Source organism: Trachymyrmex septentrionalis, unplaced genomic scaffold (genome assembly GCF_001594115.1).
Source record: "Trachymyrmex septentrionalis isolate Tsep2-gDNA-1 unplaced genomic scaffold, Tsep1.0 scaffold182, whole genome shotgun sequence".
Classification (NCBI taxonomy): Eukaryota; Metazoa; Arthropoda; class Insecta; order Hymenoptera; family Formicidae; genus Trachymyrmex; species Trachymyrmex septentrionalis.
Genome location: NW_017304990.1, coordinates 247,603 through 269,907, shown reverse-complemented (window position 1 = coordinate 269,907; position 22,305 = coordinate 247,603). Strand labels below are relative to the sequence as shown.

Sequence of the window (22,305 nt, the reverse complement as noted above, 5' to 3'; positions counted from 1 at the left end):
CCTCCCTCCCCCCTCCTCCCTCCGGGCTAAATGTTCATTGTTCAACAAAGCGCCTTTCTCGCGCTTGTTGAAACATTGAAGGCAAATCCACCGATTGAAACTACGCACAATTTACCGAACATATTTATTCAGTCGTCAGCTAAATTCAATTTTCGTTGGAGATACCATCTGGGTAAGTTTTTCCTCGCGTATCGTTACCACAAAGAAACTTCTTGCGCAAAGAAAAGGAGTAATATAATTTGAAATGAGCTTCTACTGAGTTCTTGTTTAAATTTCAAAACAGACACTACATTCAATGCAGTTTTATAATTTATAATAAACAACTGCGCAGGAAACACGATCTTTCCTTGCTCGATTATTTGTAAGTTAAGATGTTATCGTGCAAAAATGTTACTGTGTGTGTGTGTGTGTGTGTGTGTGTGTATATTAGTATGAATTAATAAATAAATTTTAAGTAAGACAAATAAGACAGAGAGCTATGCTCTCGTCGAATACCCTCAAAGTAGCAACGTGCAACAACGTTATTTTTCAGTCTTGATTGAAACTTACGCCATCATCCAGTCATATAATTAGCTACAATTCACATAACGAGGTTTATTTTTCATATCACGTTATTACGCGCGCGAACAGTTCGTTTGAATGGACGCACGATATTCATTTACGATAATTTATCTATACATTCAAGCATTCTTTTCGACATAATGACCATAATAAACGTGACACACGCTTGGCGCCAGCGATCGCTGTACATTATAAATAATGACTATAACTGCTACATTTATTGATGACTGCGTAAGCGTTATTTGCGAAAGAGCCGTCGTCATTTCAATTTCCAGAGATCATTATCCCAAGATCATCATCCATATGTAATTTTACGCCCGCATTACCCTTCGACAAGTATGGAAATTAATACTTTAAGGCGCGCTTTCTCTCGTAGGTGTTAAATTCAAAAATAAACTTAATACAACCCGATTGAGAAATGTCACGTCAAGCGACCCGTTTAACGCCACGTAAAAATGAATACAATATACTACGGATTACATCAACGGCATTTACAAAGTGTAACTCGGTGCGTTCTTTTTCATTCCAGGACGACAGACTGTCTAGATATCGCCGAGAAGGCAGGATCATCAGCATGGTGAGGAGTGTGCACTGATCAGTGTCAAGATTCCCTATCAAACTCGCGAATCTCGAATCGGTGCGCGCGTTCGGCGCACTTAATGGAGCCGTCTGGTGTGATGACCTGCTGGTGGTGCCAATCTTTCAGCATAGCCGGTTGATATATCGCATACGTGCGCGTGTGCGGTCTCCTCGTCTCTCGTGGTACGCCCACGAAGTCTCTCGCGCGGTTACGAAGGGGTCAAACGGAGCCGACAAACGTATTACGGACAACGTCTCGAGAGAGAGAGAGAGGGAGGGAGAGAAAAAAAAGAAAGGAAGGAAGAAAGAAAGAAAGAAAAGTCTCCAACGTCTTCGAGCGATCGTCGCCGAACTTGCGGCCGCATTGACTCTCGAGCCCTCCGTTCGCTCACACGTTCGCAAGGCAAAGACAGGCAGAGACGCCGAAGAAGCTGCTGGTTGGTGGTCGTATCGAAGTCGGCGAAGAGAGATGCGAGGGAAACGTGACACTCCACCCCTCTCACTCTGAACCCCGCGGAGAGGGAACGTAGAATCCATTTTTCCCCGTCGGGGAAAAGAAGTTTCATTCTTCCGGCGAAGATGAAGTCCTCGGCCGCGTGTTACACTTCGCGCGGACTTCGCGACGCGATGTTCGACGAGGGCGAGCGAAGCGTCGTCGCATCCTCTTTTTGGGAGGTTGATTCTACCACCTGCCACTGCCATTGTCCGTCATCGAGCTGCGGCGCGTTCGGGAAGGACGACGGCGTATCGTTCCCGCCGTCATCGGCGTCGACGACAGCGTGCGATCTTTGCGAGCGTCTCCGCGGACAAACGGGCTACGAGCCGGTGAACGCGACACGGACAGGTGATAGCCACGTGGCTGATCGATCGAGACGAAAACGTGAGAAAAATGATTTATTAACGAATGATTCGAAAACGACCGTTGGTAAGCGAGAGAGAACTTTGAGGTGCGATAGAACTCCGCCCCGCGAATCGTCCGCGAAATGTGCTTCGAGTGTAGTGCGATGGATTTTCTCGATTAGATTCTACAGAGATTTCAAATCGACCGAATGGCGGAGGCTCCTCTGGATTGTTCTCCTGATACTCACAATACCCGACCTCGCAGCAGCGCACGACACCGGTCTTGACAACGGAGGTGAATATATTCTTTTTTTTCCTATGTTCCTTTAAGGCGCCAGTTCATAGTCGGTTCTTATTGCAACACCGTCTTAAATGACGTCTTAATTGTTGTTGATACGACTATCTCTGATTGGTTCGTAACTTCTTAAGATTGTACTTGGGACAATCTTAAATGTAAGGGCGGAATCTACAGATGTTGCTCAAGATTCGACATGGTTTCCAATCCCAGAGAGCCATATTAGCATCTTAAGACATTGCTTGAGATGATCTTGAAATTCACAGCAGACTAGGAATATCGGCTTAAGAATCGACTATGAATATCGGTTTGCTTGTGATTGACTTATAACATCTCAAGACCGTACTCGAGACTGTCCTAAATAGAAAAATTGACTATGAATACCAGTCTCGAAATCGATCCATATTTTAAAAAGATCACTGTCACGCTTATTGATATCTAAATTTTCTTCGTAAATAATTTAATATTTCAAATTGTCATACGTGGCAAAGAATTAGGTTTGGTTTGTAAAATACACTATACATATATATCGATCCCACAAATTGATCCATGAAAAAGAAACTCAAATGCTTATTTAAAATTTAAAGTGTGGATCAACAGCTGGCCATCACGCTATTGACTGAACTTCCACATTATGTTTACGTAAAGCTTCACAAATCTTCAAACAACGAAGCATCACGAAGCGCGAACCGTATTGTAAGATCATGTATAATGCAGCACAAAGCAGCAGGTCAGACGAAAACTTCTTCGCTTAAAAAATTTCACGATTATGACATGCGCATATTTAACCTCTGTCAAGCTAGCAGGACCAAATGAGCAGAATTGAAAAAGTTTTTTCCTTTTTTTGAACTATTCAGTGCTCATTTTGTGTTAATTTGTGCGACAAAAAATAATTTTGTACCATATATGCCGTTTAGAAGAAGCGTGTGGCGCTGCCAGCTTAACATCAAGCTAGCAGGACCACAAGAAAAAAAAAAGAAAAATAAAATAAAAGTTTCAATAGTACTCTCTCTGATTTTGTCCCTTTAAGAGTAAAGTATCCTTCGCCTGAATTTCTGAAGGAACGGCGGGGGCCCAAAATCTGAAACTTCATATTTTAGCAGCACTAATTATAGCGCTTCTATTGTGTAAGTAGCGACTGATTCTGCTCGTGGCGAAGGGTACTTCGCTCTTGAACCTAATATAATGTACAATTCAGTTAGAGGTTGGCTCTTGAAGAATGGATCAATATATTAATTTCTTGTTGATAGCACAAATTAGCACAAAAAATCAGTATTATTCAAATCTAATTTTATTTTTCTTTTTTTTTCCTTGTGATCCTGCTAGTTTGTGATATTAAGCTGGCAGCGCCACACGCTTCTTCTAAACGACATATGGTACACAAAATTATTTTTTGTAGCACAAATTAGCACAAAATGAACACTAAATAGTTCAAAAGGCCTTTCTGCTCATTTGTCCTGCTAGTTTGACAGAGGTGCATATTTATTCCAAATAGGATCTGGATTTCGTTACTCAACTTATCAACTCTGATGGAGCAAAATTTCGTTGTTTAACGAAAAAAGAAAAACCCTGCTCCAGTTTACTTATATTAAACTTCAGTTTACGTATGTACTCTTACAATTACGCATCTATTACTTGAATGCTGAAGAGCATAGAGATTGCATTCATCCGATATGTAAGTCGATATATGTCATAACGATTCGCGTATACAAAAAAAAACCGGCTTCCATGGCGATAATATAGACTTTTTATGTCACGTTTGTAATAAAGTCTCTTTCTTACGTTTATAAAGTATCTTTTTTACATTTGATGACAAGTGACATTTGTATCAAGTGACAAATTAACGATGCAGATATGTAGTACGTAATGTAACACGAAAACGGAATTAACAATGTATATCTTAGTATGTTTACAGATAATATGTGAAACTATATATTCAATGGTGCAACAGTTTCTCTATTAACTTTATACATTATAAATCGCTAATCAGCTACTAATCAGACATAAAAGTCAGATCAATTTTTATATTTATTCATTTGCATTTAAATGTGAACAAGTGACCTTTTGAAGGTAATTTAATTCTTCGGCGATAACTATGGTAATTCAAGAAACTATAGATGTGTCGTTTCTATATGTATAACGAGATTAATATGATTCTACCGCGATAGCTGACAAGTCTATTATCGAACAAATTGTCCTTTAGGCCATGTAATTCGTAAAATCACACACGACGTTTCGATTCATTTTCATCGTGCATTTATTCGTTCATTTATTTGAGAGAATTTTTATTGATTGCCGATATTACGTTACACGAAACACGATCGTAAAACTTCTCTCGTTAAAATCTGTCATTTAGTGGCAATCAATCAATGATTGATGTACGATATTTCTTTAAGCATTCTACATGAAAATCAGAAGAAGATCGTTAATTGCTAGCGAAAATGATTCATGCAGGATTAACATTACGCTCGTTAGAAAAGAATAATGCCAAAGGCATTGAGAAGAAAGAATGAATCGTGGATGAGCATGTTTTAAAGTTGCATCCGAGAGGTTATCGCGACTGGTTTTATATTCCGTTCTCCTCAGATTCTACCGTTCATTCCTAGAAGTCTGAGTTCTCCTACGCGTCGTAAGCTTACTTTGTGATATACAAAGTAACGGCGAGTCTAAAAGATGCGAGCGCGCATTAATTGGTGTCTACAATAGAGCAGTAAGCCTTAAGCCGTAAAAAATTAATCAACTATAGTTAAATGCGAGGAGAATAATCGACTACGATTGGCCAATTTCTTACGACTTAAGGCTTACTGCTTTATCGTAAACATCGCGTAAGAAGCACATCCTTGTAATTGCAATTCAGTCCGTATGTAATTTGACCCGAGAGACGTTGGGAAGATCGCCGATTCTTTAATTACTATCCTTCGCCGGTCTGCGGGGAATGATGTATCGATTAATCATATCTCGTTCTTATGATCGGTGTGAGTTAAGGTAGAATTTCTATATATAACATTAAGGGGTTGGACTGGTGTAAAATTTTTTTAAAAATCGAGAAAATTTTTTTTTGCTTTAAAAAGTAGTTTGAAATCTGTAGAACAAAAGGTCTTAAAAGTATAAATTCGAGATAGTTTTTCTGAGTTACAAAGTCTAGAAAATTTGCACTATATGATATAAAGATTATGTTGTAGAACTTTAAATGTTTTTCTTGAAACCTTATTTTTCAAAACGGTGTCGAAGGTTTCTCAGGATGTACTCATCGGATTGACTTGAATTTTGGTTTTTTATTATCCTTATAGTATTCTCTAAGCATTGACCGAGGATTTTTACAATATCATTATTATTTTGCAAGATACTAATAAATTAATTAACAATATTTGTGCTTAAAAGTTAAACCAAAAGTTAAAAAAATTTTTTTTCACTCAAACTCTTTAATAAATTTTGAATAAGCTCGGTCAACGCTTAGGGAATACGATACACTTCGGTAATATTTTTTTATTTTTATTTTATACGATCCAATATGGCGGAATCATCGACACCAATGACTGACGCGAAAAAAATTGATTTTTCATAACATTTTAATAAATGTGTTAAGATTATTATTTCTTCTTTCATTTCGCACATCTTATACCTTCAATGTGTACTTGATTAAGGTACCAAAACACAAGTCTGCAGCTTTTTTATTTCTTCGACAAACCACGCTTAAAAATTACCTATTTACCGGCTGGTTACATCGGTCTAATCCCTATTCTTAATCTGTGAACTTTTGCGACAATTCTTTTTTAATTCCGTTTCCATTATGTTAACATCTAAAGAGGGCTCAATCCGGTAGCCGAAACTTGTAATGTTATATGTTTATCTTTCACCGTTTTATTATTTCTTAGTATATATCTTTTCTTCTTTTTTTATCTTTTCTGTACTTTTAATTTATGTCTTTAATTATATGTCTTTTTAAAGGAATGCGCTGACTCTTACTTCGCCCTTCATTTGTTGTTATTTATTTTATACACAAAGAGTCCTTATATTTTTGTTATTTGTTCTTTTTCTCTCCTTCTCTTTCTTTCCATATATTTTTATATTTATAATATCATACCATAAATATTTCTTTTTAATGCTCTCTTTTTGTATATCGCTATAATTACTCTTATCGATAAATAAAGCAAAGATTAAAATTAACAAATTGAGAAAATATTCACATCGCACTGATTGCACTGCAACTTCAACCAACAATATACAAATTATTACAACGGTAAAACGATAAATAAATAAACCAATTAAATAAAATGATTGGAAAAAAAAATTTTCCTCGATTACCTCGCAGGTTTCTTTTTATAGCGCCCAAGTTCATTGTCTGTGATCAACACTTTGTTGCAAAAGTCCTCGACTAAACCGGCTGTAGAAATGATGCGCAGCATGAAAGGCAAGCGACTGCATGGTTGGACTGGCTCGATGTGGCGTCAAAGAAATGAACGGCGCAGCAGCCAACAAAGAATCACGAACATGTATTCAAATATATTTTATACATTTCATGCGCCGATCTGCGAGCGAGCAGACATATGAAAATTGATGATGTATCTGAGTTGGAAATTTCTCTGATAAATTTTGTAATTACTCGAACGAGAAAAGATAAAAGTATCGGTCCATACGAAAGATGAAACGGTCCTGTGTCACTCTGAAACCTCTATACACAGTTGTATGATCGATAATTCGGCCAAGGTTTCAATTGTGGAACCATATTCCTTTACAAAAAAAAGAGAGAGAGAGAGAGAGCGAGAGAGATCGACAAACTGCGTCACTTCTATATCCAAATTTATTGCACGACCAACCAATATTGTACTCGAAAAACGCCCATCAATTGATCAAATACATGCCTTTTTTTTTTTAAATAAAAACCGTGCTTGAATCTTAACGTTTGTAAGTTGTTATAATCAATGTTAGTGGCGAAATGATGTGCGAGTAAAAATACATCGGATAATGCTGCCCTATAAATAGGCAAATAAGCTACATACGCTTATCATTTTCTCGTACTTTTGCTTCGTTAAGTTTCATCAAAAGGCGGAAGCCATCGGCTTGGCGCCACTCGAACCAGCATAAGCCACATAAAGCCCCGTGTCGTGTCGTGTCGTGTCGTGTGCTGCGCTATTGTGCGACCGAGCGCACAGCGGATCGTGGCCGTCTTTCGCGCAAAATATATTCATAGCTCGATGGTCCAAAAATATATAGCTACATTTTGCGCTTTTCCCCCCCCATCGTCGTTAAATCTCGATGAGCCTCTATGACGACGCAAAAACACACACGATGGCGATAAATTTATTAAATCCAATCAATGTCACACGACGTCGGGGTGGTCGTATTAAAGGATGCATCGTAAACTTATTAACTTACATGGCACGTCCTTACGGCGCAGACGAACGAAGTACACGAAGTATTCGTAAAGCCAGGTGCAACACGCGCCAGAGGCTAACGGGAACCCTCCTCCCTTTTGCCTTTCAAACGCGATGCCGGAAGTCGTCGTCTAGACAACCCGCACTACTCTCTTTTCTGATTCGAGCCTTCGCGGCGGTGCACATGATTGCCTGAAGGCATCTTTGCATCGCGATTGAAATTTCTGCAAGCTGTTGGCATACCGGTCTTCCCTAACGTAACATCGAGACAGGTACCTTTTGCCACCACGCCTACGATTATTGTGGCCCCGCCGCGAAATTTGGTCTGCGAAGCATGAGATATTCTGGACCTAAATTCTCGCAACTTGCACAAACTATGTGACTACGACTGACGAGTTAACTTTGATCAAAGTCCGCCATGCTGATGCGTCCTGGAGCGATTAAATATCTAGGCTGCATTGACTCTTGGCACGTGACGTAAACCGTGATTAGTTCACGTGTTATAGATAAATTCGTTGCGGCATCTTGTCAACGTATTCGTACGAATCGCCGGCCTGTTAGTCCTTTGAATGAATCGGATATCGTTATAAATAATGTCACCGGACGACTTCCGTCTCCACTCACCATAAAGAGGCATGCCGCTTAATATTCGAGCTGACACGCCTTAATTACATCAACCTTCCCCACCCCTCCGATTCTGCACTTCCCCTAGACTATCCTTCCCCCATTCCTTTGCTCTCTCTTCCGTGTATTCGATCCCGATAACTTCTTCCCTTCGTAAAGCACCTTCCATTAAGTTCGCTAGATGTGAGCGTAGGGGAACGATATTCATAGTTGTTCCTTTAAGGAATAAAGATTGCTTATTTATACATGGATGTATCAGCATGCATCCAGGTTAGGTATAAATAAGAAATTCGTTATCGAGAGACGCTAGGAATATCGTTTCTAAAACAAATTTATCGAAAGCACAAACGAAGTTAATGTCGAGGGACCTCGTAGATTCGGATAATTACATAATCTTTGCTGTTCCGAATTGTATTGTAAAATTTAATTATTATAACGTCCCAATTCGGTCCGATTCCGGGATAAAAATGTGCGGATTAATACAATCCACCAGTTGCGCATGGGATTTTCCGGATATTCTTTTCGGTTTGCGCAAAATGTAAATTGAACAAGGAAAAACTGAACGGAAAATTAAAAAAAAAATCCAATTATACAGAATATAGTTCATCAGAATATGTTACTAATTGGCCCCCCCCCCCTCCTCCCCGATTACCTCAGATTCGGATTGGTGCAATAGGTCTACAGTGTGGAAAAGTGTTCTCCTAAATTTTACGATCCTACAACGGATTAGACAAAAGAGGTGGCTTGAGGAAAAACACGCGCTCGCTCGCCTTCCGTTGTGACGTACAAGCAGTGACACATATTTGTATAATTAATATAATTATGTACGTCGCTTCTTTACCTTAATCTACGTTAGCGATCAATGTTTAACTATGTCATCGTTGGCACACACGCTTTTCTTATTTACCTTATTTCAACCAAACCTAGTAAAAGAGGTAAATGTAACGGTAACTTGACGTTTGAACCTTCCTGGCAACTCGATATATGCAAGATTAGAGACGCCTACCATATCGAGTAGACGGTGCGGAAAATTCACGAAAGCGTTTTCGACTTGATTCGGTGGTGAAAGAGAGAGAGAGAGAGAGAGAGAGAGAGAGAGAGAGAGAGAGAGAGATGGGGAAGGGGGGAGCAGAAAAGGGAGATGACGGCGTGCAAACTGGAAGGAACGAGGGTCGAGCCATTTTTGTACATCGCATTGCATCGCATCGCAGGCTCTGTTGTTCCATCGACTCTGTTGTTCCCAAGACGAAAGTGACCTGCCTTTTTTACGAGGTATGCGGGTCTGTCCTGCCTCTTTCTTTCTTTCTTCTCGAACCATTTTCTCTTCGTATTCCTTCGTTTCCTCTATTCTCTCTTTCCCGTCCGTTCTTTCTTTCCCTTGTCTGCTTTTCACTCTTCTTTTTTCCAACGATAACACCTACTATCTCCCAGGGAGAGCATACCGAATTAGACTTTTGAAATATATTTCTTTCGACCAAGGGTCTTTCCAAGGAAAAACAGGGTGAATAGATTAGAATTCTCTATCTATAGAATTCAGGTATATATTCAGACACAACGTAATTTACATGGGACTTTCTAAATCGATTTCAACTGTTTTATCGTTATTCTCAGTATAACTTCGATTGTAGCAGAAAGAAAATAGTATCAGCTTATGGCAATGCGCGCGTAGCGATAGCAATGTGGAAATTCCAGTCTTCGAAAACAGCGCAATAAAAAAATATCTCTCTCGCATCATCGTGTCACATAAGAATCGCAAGAATGCAACGTAAAATGAGTTCATTGTCCTCAGAATATGCACGCTTCGAGAAAATGGATCCAACTTTAAGAATGCTTCGTAATATTGATACAAGTTAGAAAATATTCTTCGTTACAAGCTTAATAAATGTATAATCCCATTTTTAGAATTAAAAAGGTGTTGTATATTTTCCGTTATATTTTTATTATTATATTAGGTTGAGTAAAAAGTCATCGCGTATTTTTTAGCTCAAAGTTGTATATACAATATCTTCGTCAATAATGAATGAAATTCAAATTAAAAAAAAGGGTTTTAAAGCTTGAAATCTCTACTTTTAAAAGCTTATCACATTTTTTAAGTTTATATGAGTTTGATAATTTTTACATACCAAAAACTACGAGCTGAAAAAGACGAAAAATTTTCTTCTCACTTTGTGGATTTGTAACGTGTCCAAAACGAATTTGAGAAAATTTTCGATTACCTATCGTGAAAGCTTGATACTTTCCCTACAAAATTTTTTTTTTTTAAATATTCCTACGACTTTTGATTACTGAGTTATCGCGGATTAAATAAAAGAATTATTTTGACTTTAATTGCTCATAACTCCATTAAAAATTGTCGTATCGTATAATTTAAAAAAGAGATTTTTAAAGCTGAAAACTTTACTCTATTAAGATATATTTATATTGTTGGTAAGAAAATAATTGCGGTTTTTACTGATAGATGTCTTTTAAAAAAACGCGATGACTTTTTACTTAACCTAATATATGCAAAATGACTAGTCATTTTTGCGCTTCAATATTATGTGTTTTCGAAAAATATCCGCTACTGATAAATTCGTCCTTGTTATTTAAAAAAAAAAAACTTATTTGGAAAATTAATTACTAAATTATAAATCATAATTTTTATTTTATATTATCCTTTATTACATTTTCTTTTTCTTCAAATATGTGTATAATAGAGTAAGTTTACTTTATTGATATATACTCTATTCAAATCAATAAAAGTACGTTAGATATTTGTGATCCCTAAAATCTTGCTGTCCGAGAATGTGTTTACAATGCCTATTGACAAGTCTGACAAAATGATTAATCGGTCATCATTGTATGTATTCAATTTTATTTGCCAATGGTAGCTATCGACATACGTCATCGTGTCCCGAAACTGACGAACTGTAGTGTTGCCTACGTTTCTTCAGTTTTATTACCGATTATGATTGACATCTTGAAAGACATTCCAGAATATGTGAATTGTTTAATGACTTTCGGAACACGCTATAGATATTCTATACAATCTCTGGGAACGAAACATAAGGTGTCTTTTCATGCTAACGTTCATTTTCAGCATCAAAATAGATCACGTGATCAAAATTGACGCTTGATATTCGACAATTTCTATCGCGTGACTTATTTTAACGATCGAAAATGAGCGTCGAGCGTCAGCATCGAAAAGGCACCTATCACATCGGACTCTACTACATATAATGTAATGGTGCGTCTGCATCTTTGTCATTTTTTCGCCATCCTAATTATTTAACAAAGAACTTAGACGAAATCTATTGTTTTTAGATTTGATTTCATATTTCTTTCGGTAGAAAGAAAACATGCAAGAAATTTGCTATCATTGCGGCTGTTATTTAATGTAAAAAGAACAATTTTGAAGTATTTAAAAATTTAACTAAATACAGATCTGAAAATAATTTTATTAAACTATCAAAATAATTATGAAGAACGTTCAAACTGATGACTAGAATATCGAATATTTTATACAGCATAGCTCATTATGCTTGAGTTTCTTACATAATTATTTTGATCCGATAAAATTATGTTCAGATATGTACTTTTAGCTAAATTCTTAGATATTTCAGCAAAATCATCCTTCCCATAGAAATGTTTACATAGAATACACGCAGCTCGGTCGAGTCTCGATGTATTCGTACGATTGAACAGTCAAAAAAGTGTCATGTCTCATAGCAAAGTTCTAGTTGATAAAAAAAGAAAAAGATCTCTTATGAAAAAAATAAACTTAAATAAATTGATAACCGTAATTACGATAAAAATTAAAAACTCACCAACAAATGTAAAAGATCAAAACTATATGGATACTAATGTATCCATATAAATATAACAAATACTAGTATAAAAGCATAAAGAAGAATGGAATGCAGATGTGAAAAAACGGACATTGTGTATCGACTAATGTGAACGCTCGCTGAAACGAATCACCATGCACTGAGAGAGGAGACGGGCCGTTAGTATAGTATAAAAAGAACAAAATAAGAAAAAAAATACGAGAGAGAGAGAGAGAGAGAGAGAGAGAGAGAGAGACACATAAACACGTCAAAGATATAATAGCAATGTATAATAAAATAAAAATAACAGTAATAATTAGGCGTTAAGTTATAATTAACTAAACGTTGGAGCTAAAGGTAGGCGTTGCAAAGGGTTTCTAATCTTAATTTAACAGTTTAATTAGAGCTTCGATTTTCTATTAACCCTTCACAAAAAGGCGATTCGAATAAACCGCGCCGGACCTTTCAGACGTTTCATTCGGCTAATCCTCTGTTGTGCCCAATTTTATATATTGTACCAGTCAGGACAGTCGGTTTAACTCTGGATATAATGTAACTACATTCCGCACGATCTCACGTTGATGTTCGTAATCTCTTTGGCTCGTCGCGCGTGCATGTTTCAGGATCTCCCGGCTCTTACTTGCTAACAGGCAAACATGCTATTGTTAATCCAATTCCAATTTTCCGACTCGATATACAGAGATTGTCAATTGAAGAGAAATATCATGACGTCTATTTTCCTATGCTGCCTACGAATTAAAGCTGTGCAATTTATTCGTAATCATGGAAATGGCAGTGGTACCGAGATAAGGGATTCGTGACGACGCGCCACGATGGTTTGAGATTTCCTCTCTCCGGTTACAAAGAGCGCCTTCACGTCAAGTGTTCGCATCAAGATAGCGTACTTGGCCGCGAAGTATCGCGGCTTCATCGTGACAAGATCAGGGGAGATCTCGTTGTGTCTGGATCTCATCGGGGTTAGCCCGATTGTGAATACAAAGTAAGCAATCGGTCGGAGATGCGAATTGTCGGCGCCCTGATACCGTCGTGTACGAGTTGGGCCCGGGCTGTGGGCCAGGCAGGCCAGAACCTCAGGCCTGAGGAATGCCACGGGGTAGCATCGCACGAGTGTGTGCGCTGGTGCGCACACGCGCAGAACACACGGCGCACCGTCTATACACTATACATTGTATCTACGTATAGGGCATCCGAAGTGCTTCGGCCTTTGGGTGAATGGCTAAGCAGCCTTGACGAAGTGTTTGGAATGCGCCGGCCGTTGCAATTTCTTAAGTAGGCTACCCAGAAGCGATGAATCTCCCGGCCGTTCCTTTGTGTCGCGCGCGCGTTGGGCTGCGCGCACTCGGGTGCAACCTCGCAACACACACGTGTTGCCACCTTGCAATTTTGCGTCGTACCTCCTCTCGTTCCCCTCCCCTCCCCGCCCACCGCCACGCTTCCACGTATAATTCCTACCGCTGCGAAATACGATCGATGATGGCGTTTTACGCGGAAGGAGCGTTTCGCTGATTCTTAACTTCGTTAAAAAGCGGAACCCCCCCCCCCCCCCCCCCCCGCCGGGTGTTAAGCGAAAAATGTACAATTACGCCTTGCGCTCAATGCGATCAAATTTCCTGTAATATTCCAAAGGCGCGTATACCTTTTTCGCTTACATAATTAATTGTTTGGTTCAATGCTCGCTTCACGCTCGCGTAGAATGGAAGGAATCGGTGTGAGTAGCACATACCGTAAAGTACCTTCACGAATGCGAGCGCATGCATGCCGAACACCTTATATATTAACCGTGTCTGATTATATACAACAGCCATCCATTTGTTTCTGCGTATCTGTATTTGTATATTTGTGCTACGCTAATCGCTGCTATTTGCAAAAGAGTGCACGTCAACTTGAGACAATAATTATTCGTTATATTGGTAACTGATTACACGACGATAAGGCGGTTAAAATTAGGTGAAAGATAATAATGCGCGCGCAATTTAATATCGTGCGAAATTTGAAAAAACATTTTTTCCCCCTTGCTTACCGTAATTTTAAAAATTCGCTGAAAATAAAGTTTCCTCTTGCTGGTTTTCTTATCTTAATCAGCTCGATTGTTTAAAATGCCTCGATTGTTTAAAGTTGAGGTTTATTGTGATCTATGTTGTTTGATGCTCTGTACTATTTACGCGTTGTTATACGCACGCAGATAGTACACTCGTTGCCTGCACTGCGTCATGCAATTCGTTATGAATGAAACCTTTGCATCTTCTACGGCATCGCTTCGCCTCGCTTCGCTTCGCCTCGCCTCGCTTCGTCGCCATCGACATCGCTGCTGGCTTTAGCAGCTTTGACGCGATGCGACAAGACGTTATGCTTTCTCGTAGATGATGTTACAGTATATGAAGTAATTATGAGACTCGCATATAATTAATTGCTCGATAATTATCAGTATGAATTTTATGTTGAAAATTTATGAAAATTTATAAGTCGTCTGGACTGCGGTTGGGAAAGAGGTCTTTTTATGTTTATTTCGAAGGAAGTCGCGACGTAATTAAGAGAAGTATCTCTTAATAAAAAATCTTATATTCCCCCCTTTTTTTTGTTCAATGTAATTCAAAATATAGAAGTATGGCATATATGAGCGAATAAAATTATTAATAGAACGGTAAATAAGAATGAATAAACATTTCCCCGACGCTTCATCAACGCTTATCGCTTGACAATGCTTGAAGTTTGACAATGCTTGAACCGACAAATGTGACAGAAAACAAATGTCTGGTAATAATATTGTCAGTGCACCTGTCAACAATGTTAGTTACTGTATTTTAACGTGAGCGTTACTTACGTATTTTGGTTGCCAACATGCATTGCCAAAAAAAAAAAAACGTATGACTAGACTAGTAGTTTAGCAAGACGTGACTTTTATCATACTTCGACTAGACAATTTCATGAATAGATAATTCGTGAAGGACAGTAACACACGTCATCAATTAGCCTCGAGTACGAAATAATTTATAAGTTTGGTTCTCCTCTTATCGTTAGTGTTGAAAGTCATTGCTGATAACATTATTATTCTCTACTATTTTTCGAATAGTATGCAACATGTTTCTGCAGACAAATTGATGCTATATGGAGGAAATTTTTGTCCTTAGGATATACCCTGAAAAAATATGACAGTCCTGAAACTAATATTGTATTTCGAAGGATATTTTATGTAAATTTCTCTCGTTTATTAATAAAACTATAATACAGTATAAAATAAATTTGATCAATTTTACTAAAGTGATAAAAATCTTTAAAATAATTTATTGTAGATATCACAACTATCATATTTTCCAGGTAAATTAAGAAAAAAAATTCTCTCCGTGTACGTATAACATAAAGTATCTTCGTGTTTCTTTCTTCGTGCAAATCATATTACGAGGCAATCATTCGCTAGAAGAGAGACGTCGTGTATTATAAAATCATTCCGTGAAGGAAAAAAAAACTTAGAGAATTTGCGTTTCGCAGATACGCGGCTTATCTCCCTAGGATGAAACGGTCTTGATAAAGCGATTCTGACAATGTGATATAGCTCATGCGAATAATAGTGGAGGAACGACGTCTCCTTTTGTTTATTTCGGCAGCTGATGGCGCGGCGAGTATTTTTAGCGTCTCTCGTTGAAATCGAGCACGTCGACTCGACTAGTCGTTCCGTTACGCCTGTTCCAATACGACGATTAGCGAAACCAAGGAAGCAAGCTGCAGTTTAATGCACCGGCTTAACTGCTGTACGTTGCTGTTGCCGCGTGCCAGACGTGACTTGGCACTTGTAGGACACGCTCGCAATTGCAAAAATCACATTACACTGATTTTTCAATTCTGATTTTTATCGGGTTAACGCAAAACAGTAGCCGTTTTATGATTTCGTTTGGTGCTATGTATAATTAAAAATCTGCCAATATTGCGCGTTATGGAGTTGGGACAACTCAAAAAAAGTATACGTGTGTTGATAAATGAGAATAAATGTTGAATTATTCTTAAAAGTTATTCTTAAAATTCACAAAGGTTTCCAGATAAATAACTGACACACGATGGACGTAATTTATTAATTTTGCAGCTTAGCGTTTCAGCACAAACGATATTACGATAGTCAAGTCCAGCGAGTGTCTTTTCTTTCAAATTTGTCAATGATAGCGTGTATGATAGCAATTATTGATCCAGAGTGTATAGTTAACATAGTAGGAATCTCTGTTGCGTTATTAATTCCGTCACGATACGGTTTCCTCTGTTGCAGTGTGCCAAAGTATAGACATAAGAAATAGCGTGAGTGAATTCTCAAAACTAGAAGGATGCCGGGTGGTCGAAGGTTTCGTACAAATTCTCTTGATCGATCGAGCGGAGCAGTCGGCCTACGCCAATCTCAGCTTCCCCGATCTGGTCGAGATCACCGGATACCTTATTTTATACAGGTACAACTATTTACCAATCATTTAACCCTCCGTCCGCAATTTGGGTCTTTTAACTCTCAAATGTTAAAATCTTTATTTAATAAAAATGTCGTTAAAAATGTATAACTCAGCAATGAGAAAACTGAATTCTACCCCCTTTTATTTTCGAGGAAAAAATTTGAGAGTAAAATGTTGCTTGTGCAAAAAAAAAAAAAAACTCAGAAATTGCAGAGGGAGAGTTAATACTGTAGATAATGTAGCTTTAAAGAGACATTTTCCCATTAGCATAGCCAGAGTCTATGCGACGGTTATTCGCATATTTTAACTTTGCGCCTGTTTGCTGTATTTCTAGGGTAAGCGGACTGAGGACCATCGGTCGTTTGTTTCCGAATCTAACGGTCATTCGCGGTCATTCTCTCTTTATCAATTATGCCCTCGTGGCATTCGAGATGATGCATCTTCAAGAAATCGGTCTTCACTCTTTGACCAGCATTTTACGCGGATCCGTCCGATTTGAAAAGAATCCGACGTTATGCTACGTCGATACCATCGATTGGGACATCATTGCCAAAGCTGGCAAGGGAGGGCACTTCATAAAGGTGAGTATCTTCGATTTTTGTATCTCAGCGCACTTGAACAGGGGACGGTAAGTTATTATTAGAGAGACTCGATGGCCAAGATTAAGTATATTTCTCCAAGACTCGAATCGGCCGAGAAATCCTATCTTCATTCGACGCCGTTCAACGAACAATTCGCATCAGCAACATCTCCAACTGACATCGAAATAGCAGAATAGTTTACGATAGTATTGCTCAGATTCTTTTGAAAAGGTAGCACGAATTTTTTACAGTTACAATTTTTGACCAGTTTTACTACGACGTGCGCGACTCATGCTCTGCAGCGTCTTTCGTATCGCGAATTATTAAGGGATAAAAAGAACCTCAGGCGAGGTAAATTACTTCATTTACTTCACAATGAAACGCGTTATGCAAAGTGCACTGTAATGCATCGTGAGAACTCATCTAAAGAAGTCGTTAGAAATGGCATAATCGTGATACAATGTTTTGCCACGATATAATATACACTTTCTGAAGCGACCAAATAGCTTTAGCGTCACGTGAGTGAAACTATGCAAGGACTGCGTATTTATGTATGACTTCGAATAATATACTAATACAATATGAGATAAATATCGAAATTATTTATACGTAAATTTTTCCTTTTCACTCGTACGATCAATCAATCACTTTCGCTCTGCTTTATGCTCAGAAATAGTATCGAATATCTTGTGAAAAGCATATCGTTGCGAGAAACGGTAACGGTATTGATCACCGAATACGAGAGCCTTTCGCAATGTGTTTTTCGACCTTCGTATTGGCTTCGACGTAGTCTTGTTTCTTCTCTTACTTTCTTACACATAGTTTCGCACGGTAGCGAAAAAATTTCCTATGTCCTGCTAAAAAAATATATCACGTCCGTTTCTCTTCTCTGAAGAGCACGTACAAATTACATTTCGTTCGATCGCGTGGTATTTGAAAAAATAAGATACGTCAACATAGAATAAGATCAATTATAAAAATAAAATGGCAATAAAATGACAGGATTAGAGATTTTAACGATATATCTACATAGAAGATACGTCAAGTTAGAAATGTTAATGTATTTTCTTGATGTATCGCTTCACGTTGCTGTAATACTTGTGCTTTAAACAGCATGTAGAAAATAATTCTGTAGTGGCATTTTTGTTTTTATGAGTTATTTGAAACTGCTCGCGATAGCCGAAGGATGAAGAGCGTCAGAAATAAAAATACAAAATTTTGAGAGAAATTGTAAGCGGCATTACGTGCAAATGCACAAATAAATCGAATTGTTACAATGCATTCGTATTTTGTTTACAGGATAACAAACCGACAAATGGTTGTCCGGTGTGCGACAAAAAATGCCCAACAAGACAGACGAAACCCGATCAGTCTCTGTGCTGGAATCGACAACACTGCCAACAAAGTAAATTATTATTATGATCGATTGTATATTCGCGAATATATTACATCAGACCTTTCGTCGAATCTTGAACCAGATTCCTATAAAAAATATACCGCGGATAATGATGTTGAACTTTTTTTGGAATGTAGTTAACCGATTTGAATTTAGTTAGAGGATTTTATACAACTGCTTGTTTTATATTGTGGAATTTCCAGTTTATATTATTTATTTCATCTTTTTAAGAGTGTCATATATAAATCTGGTTAGAAACACCTCCACAAGTACATATAATTAATAGGACGTATAATACGTATTAATCTATCAGCATAATTTGCAAGTTATTATCTATTTAATTCGCGAGAAAAAAAAAACGCGATAAATAGCGTTTTATTTTAACGTAACGTAATTTATCTTTATAGTATGCGACTGGAAATGCGACAATAGAGCTTGCAACAGTACGGGAGAATGCTGTCATCCGTTCTGCTTAGGTGGATGCACAGGACCGACGGCCAATGATTGTATCGTTTGCAAAAATGTGATAATAAACAGAGAGTGTAAAGATCGTTGCCCAATAGGCAAGTACGAATTTATGAATCGACGTTGCATCGAAGAGCAAGAATGCCTTCAGATGCAGAAGCCGCGCGAGGCGCCGGATGCTATGAAGTCACGCCCGTATAAGCCGTTCAATGGTACCTGCGTAATCGAGTGCCCTCCGGGTTACATGGAGAGTGAAGAGAAGAAGGGTAAGCCCCCGACCTGCCAGAAGTGTGAAGGTCCGTCGTGCTTAAAGGAATGTGCTGGTGCAAACGTGGACAGCATCGCTTCGGCACAGAAATTACGCGGATGTACACACATCGCGGGTAGCCTCGAGATACAGATACGCGGTGGCAAAAACATCGTAAAGGAACTCGAGGATAGCCTAAGCACGATCGAGGAGATAGACGGGTATTTGAAGATCGTCCGCAGCTTCCCACTGATATCTCTCAACTTTCTGAAGAATCTGCGGGTAATACGCGGTCAGACACTCGAGAACGGCAAGTATAGTCTCGCCGTGCTCGATAATCAGAATCTTCAGGAACTCTGGGACTGGAACACGCACCCGAACATTACCATCTTGTCCAGCGGGGGCCCCGCTAAGCTCTTCTTTCATTTCAATCCGAAATTGTGTCTGCACGAAATCGAAAAGCTACGAGAGAAGGCGAAATTGGAAGAGTTCACCGATCACGATGTGGCATCCAGCAGCAATGGAGATAAGGTCGCATGTAACGTCACCGAGCTAAAGACTAAAGTCACCAAGAAAACATCTAGAGGAGCCATTATCGAGTGGAAGGCTTTTACGCATCACGATACCAGGTCCCTCTTGGGTTACGTTGTTTACTTTATCGAAGCGCCTAATCAGAATATAACTATGTACGATGGCCGTGATGCTTGTGGCGGTGATGGCTGGCGGGTGGAGGACGTTTCCGCTGAGAGCACAACGCCGCAGCCCCACAACGGCACGGAATCACAAGAGCCTGTCTATCACACTCACATACTGACCCTGCTGAAGCCGTATACTCAGTATGCTTACTACGTTAAGACTTACACCATAGCCACGGAAAGGTCAGGCGCCCAGAGTAAAGTCAAGTACTTTACGACGCTACCGGATGCGCCTAGCTCTCCCACAGCCTTATCGACTTGGAGTAATTCTAGCAACGAGCTGATTATATCTTGGTATCCACCGCTTCACAAAAATGGAAAGCTAACGCATTATCGCATTGTTGGCCGTTGGGAGCCCGATGACCCGAATTTCATCGACCAGAGGAATTATTGTGACGAACGTAATTCAAATCATTTAATCATTTCTTTAATAGTACATAGTACATGGTTACATTAATAGTACATAGTATTTAGTTACATTATTATATAGTGATATAATCATAATGTAAACAAAATTCTTTTCTAATACGAGAGTATAATAATTATTATGAGTGTGCTACATTTTTTATTGCACTATAAATATTTTTACAGTTAGAAATGCAATTAATTCATTATCAATCGATTACTACTAATTTCAGCTATGCCGTTACCTGAAGCAAAACCACCAGACGAAGTCATAGCGGAGGAAGAAAAGAAGCACAATGAGTTAGAAAAAGAATTCGCCAAAACTGATTCGTGCAGTTGTTCTGATCGTGAAACGATAGATCAGTCGATGCGTGAAAAAGAAGTTTCCAGTTCGATTGCCTTTGAAAATGCGCTACACAATCAGGTTTACGTAAAACGACTATCGCAACAGCGTAGAAGACGCCACACTAGTGAAATGTTAATCGCAGCGGATCTAGCCAAAGAGATTACGTACGATCAGGTAAAATTTTAGATTTCCTATCAGTAACGATTATTAAGTATAAGCAAACAAATATAAAAATAAAAAAAAATTGAGTACTGCACTTTATTTACTTATTTACTTTATTTATACAAGTGATATTTCGACCATAATTCTTTCTGTATTTCATATCACGTATATTTGTATTCAAATTGATTAAGAGATTAATTTAACTTTGACAGAAATAACGGTGAAAATATTAATACGAAACGAATCAATAGTAACATTTCATTAACTGCATTTAATTATGTAAAATTACAGTATTTTATCTTATCGTTTAAAATTCAGTATAACTCTTAATATTTCATGTTTAGGATAGAGAAAGTACTAACGATAAAATGGAGAATGGTACATTCACGGTATTCGAGCGATTAATACCCAGCACCAATCGTACTTTCGTCATGAGAAATCTTCGACACTTTGCTGCGTACAATATTGAAGTTCAAGCTTGCCGAGAACGCGTTGGGAATGATACGAAGAGTAAGAATTGTTCGACGAAGAGCATGAAAACGCACCGTACGTTATTTATGGAGAGCGCAGATAATATTCCATCGAACACGTTTGAATTGAAGACTTCTGGCGAGAATAACAGTTTCACTATAGTTACATTGTCTTGGGACGAACCACCTCAACCTAATGGCCTAATAGTCACGTATCAAATTGAGTATAAAAGAATTGACATAAAAAACGTGAGTAATACACAATTTTTAGTTTTTATTTACATTGTAAGTGTTTTCGATATAAAAATAAGGAAGAATTTTTATTGAAAAAAATATTTTTTAAAAAGACGGAAGTAATTTGTAATTTAGAATGTATCTACATACTCTCTATCGTCTGTAATACAATCGTTTCCGTATATTTTACATAGATACAAGCAACAGTGGTATGTATCACAAGACGCGATTTTACCAACATGGGCAACTCATATGTCTTGAAGGAACTTTCTCCTGGAAATTATTCTGTAAAAGTACGAGCTACGAGTTTAGCTGGAAATGGCGCGTATACCGAAGTGAAATATTTTTATATACCGGAATATGGTACATTTGGTACATTCTGGATTTTATTCTGGTCGATATTGGGTGTTGTCATAATGTTTAGTTCTTTAACAATATTGTACGTATTTAAAAAGAGATCAATGCGAAATGTGCCTAGTATGCGGCTTATCGCAACAGTGAATCCAGAATATGTAAGCACAAGTTATGTACCGGACGAATGGGAAGTGCCCAGAAAGAAAATTCAATTACTGCGGGAATTAGGAAATGGTTCTTTTGGCATGGTATACGAAGGATTAGCCAGGGATGTCGTGAAAGGCAAACCGGAAGTACGGTGTGCTGTGAAAACTGTAAATGAAAACGCAACCGACCGTGAACGGATAGAATTCCTTAACGAAGCGTCCGTCATGAAGTAAGAAGAATTAATTACTTCCTCTCTAACAATGTGTGCATCTCTTTCG

At 38.3% G+C, this 22,305-nt stretch overlaps 2 protein-coding genes across 5 annotated transcripts in view; one reads left to right on the top strand and one right to left on the bottom strand.

The window, feature by feature from the left end:
* The window catches only part of LOC108746616 (AT-rich interactive domain-containing protein 3C-like), a 184,679-nt gene that overhangs the window by 152,306 nt on the left and 10,068 nt on the right, over nucleotides 1-22,305 (bottom strand). The gene's annotated exons all lie outside the window — the stretch shown is intronic.
* The window catches only part of LOC108746600 (insulin-like receptor), a 23,484-nt gene continuing 2,898 nt past the window's right edge, over nucleotides 1,720-22,305 (top strand). The window contains exons 1-8 of the mRNA XM_018483463.1: nucleotides 1,720-2,065; nucleotides 16,354-16,528; nucleotides 16,860-17,106; nucleotides 18,406-18,511; nucleotides 18,910-20,310; nucleotides 20,548-20,834; nucleotides 21,167-21,541; nucleotides 21,721-22,256. Coding sequence (XP_018338965.1) covers nucleotides 1,720-2,065; nucleotides 16,354-16,528; nucleotides 16,860-17,106; nucleotides 18,406-18,511; nucleotides 18,910-20,310; nucleotides 20,548-20,834; nucleotides 21,167-21,541; nucleotides 21,721-22,256 — 3,473 coding nt within the window. The remainder of the gene's footprint in view (nucleotides 2,066-16,353; nucleotides 16,529-16,859; nucleotides 17,107-18,405; nucleotides 18,512-18,909; nucleotides 20,311-20,547; nucleotides 20,835-21,166; nucleotides 21,542-21,720; nucleotides 22,257-22,305) is intronic.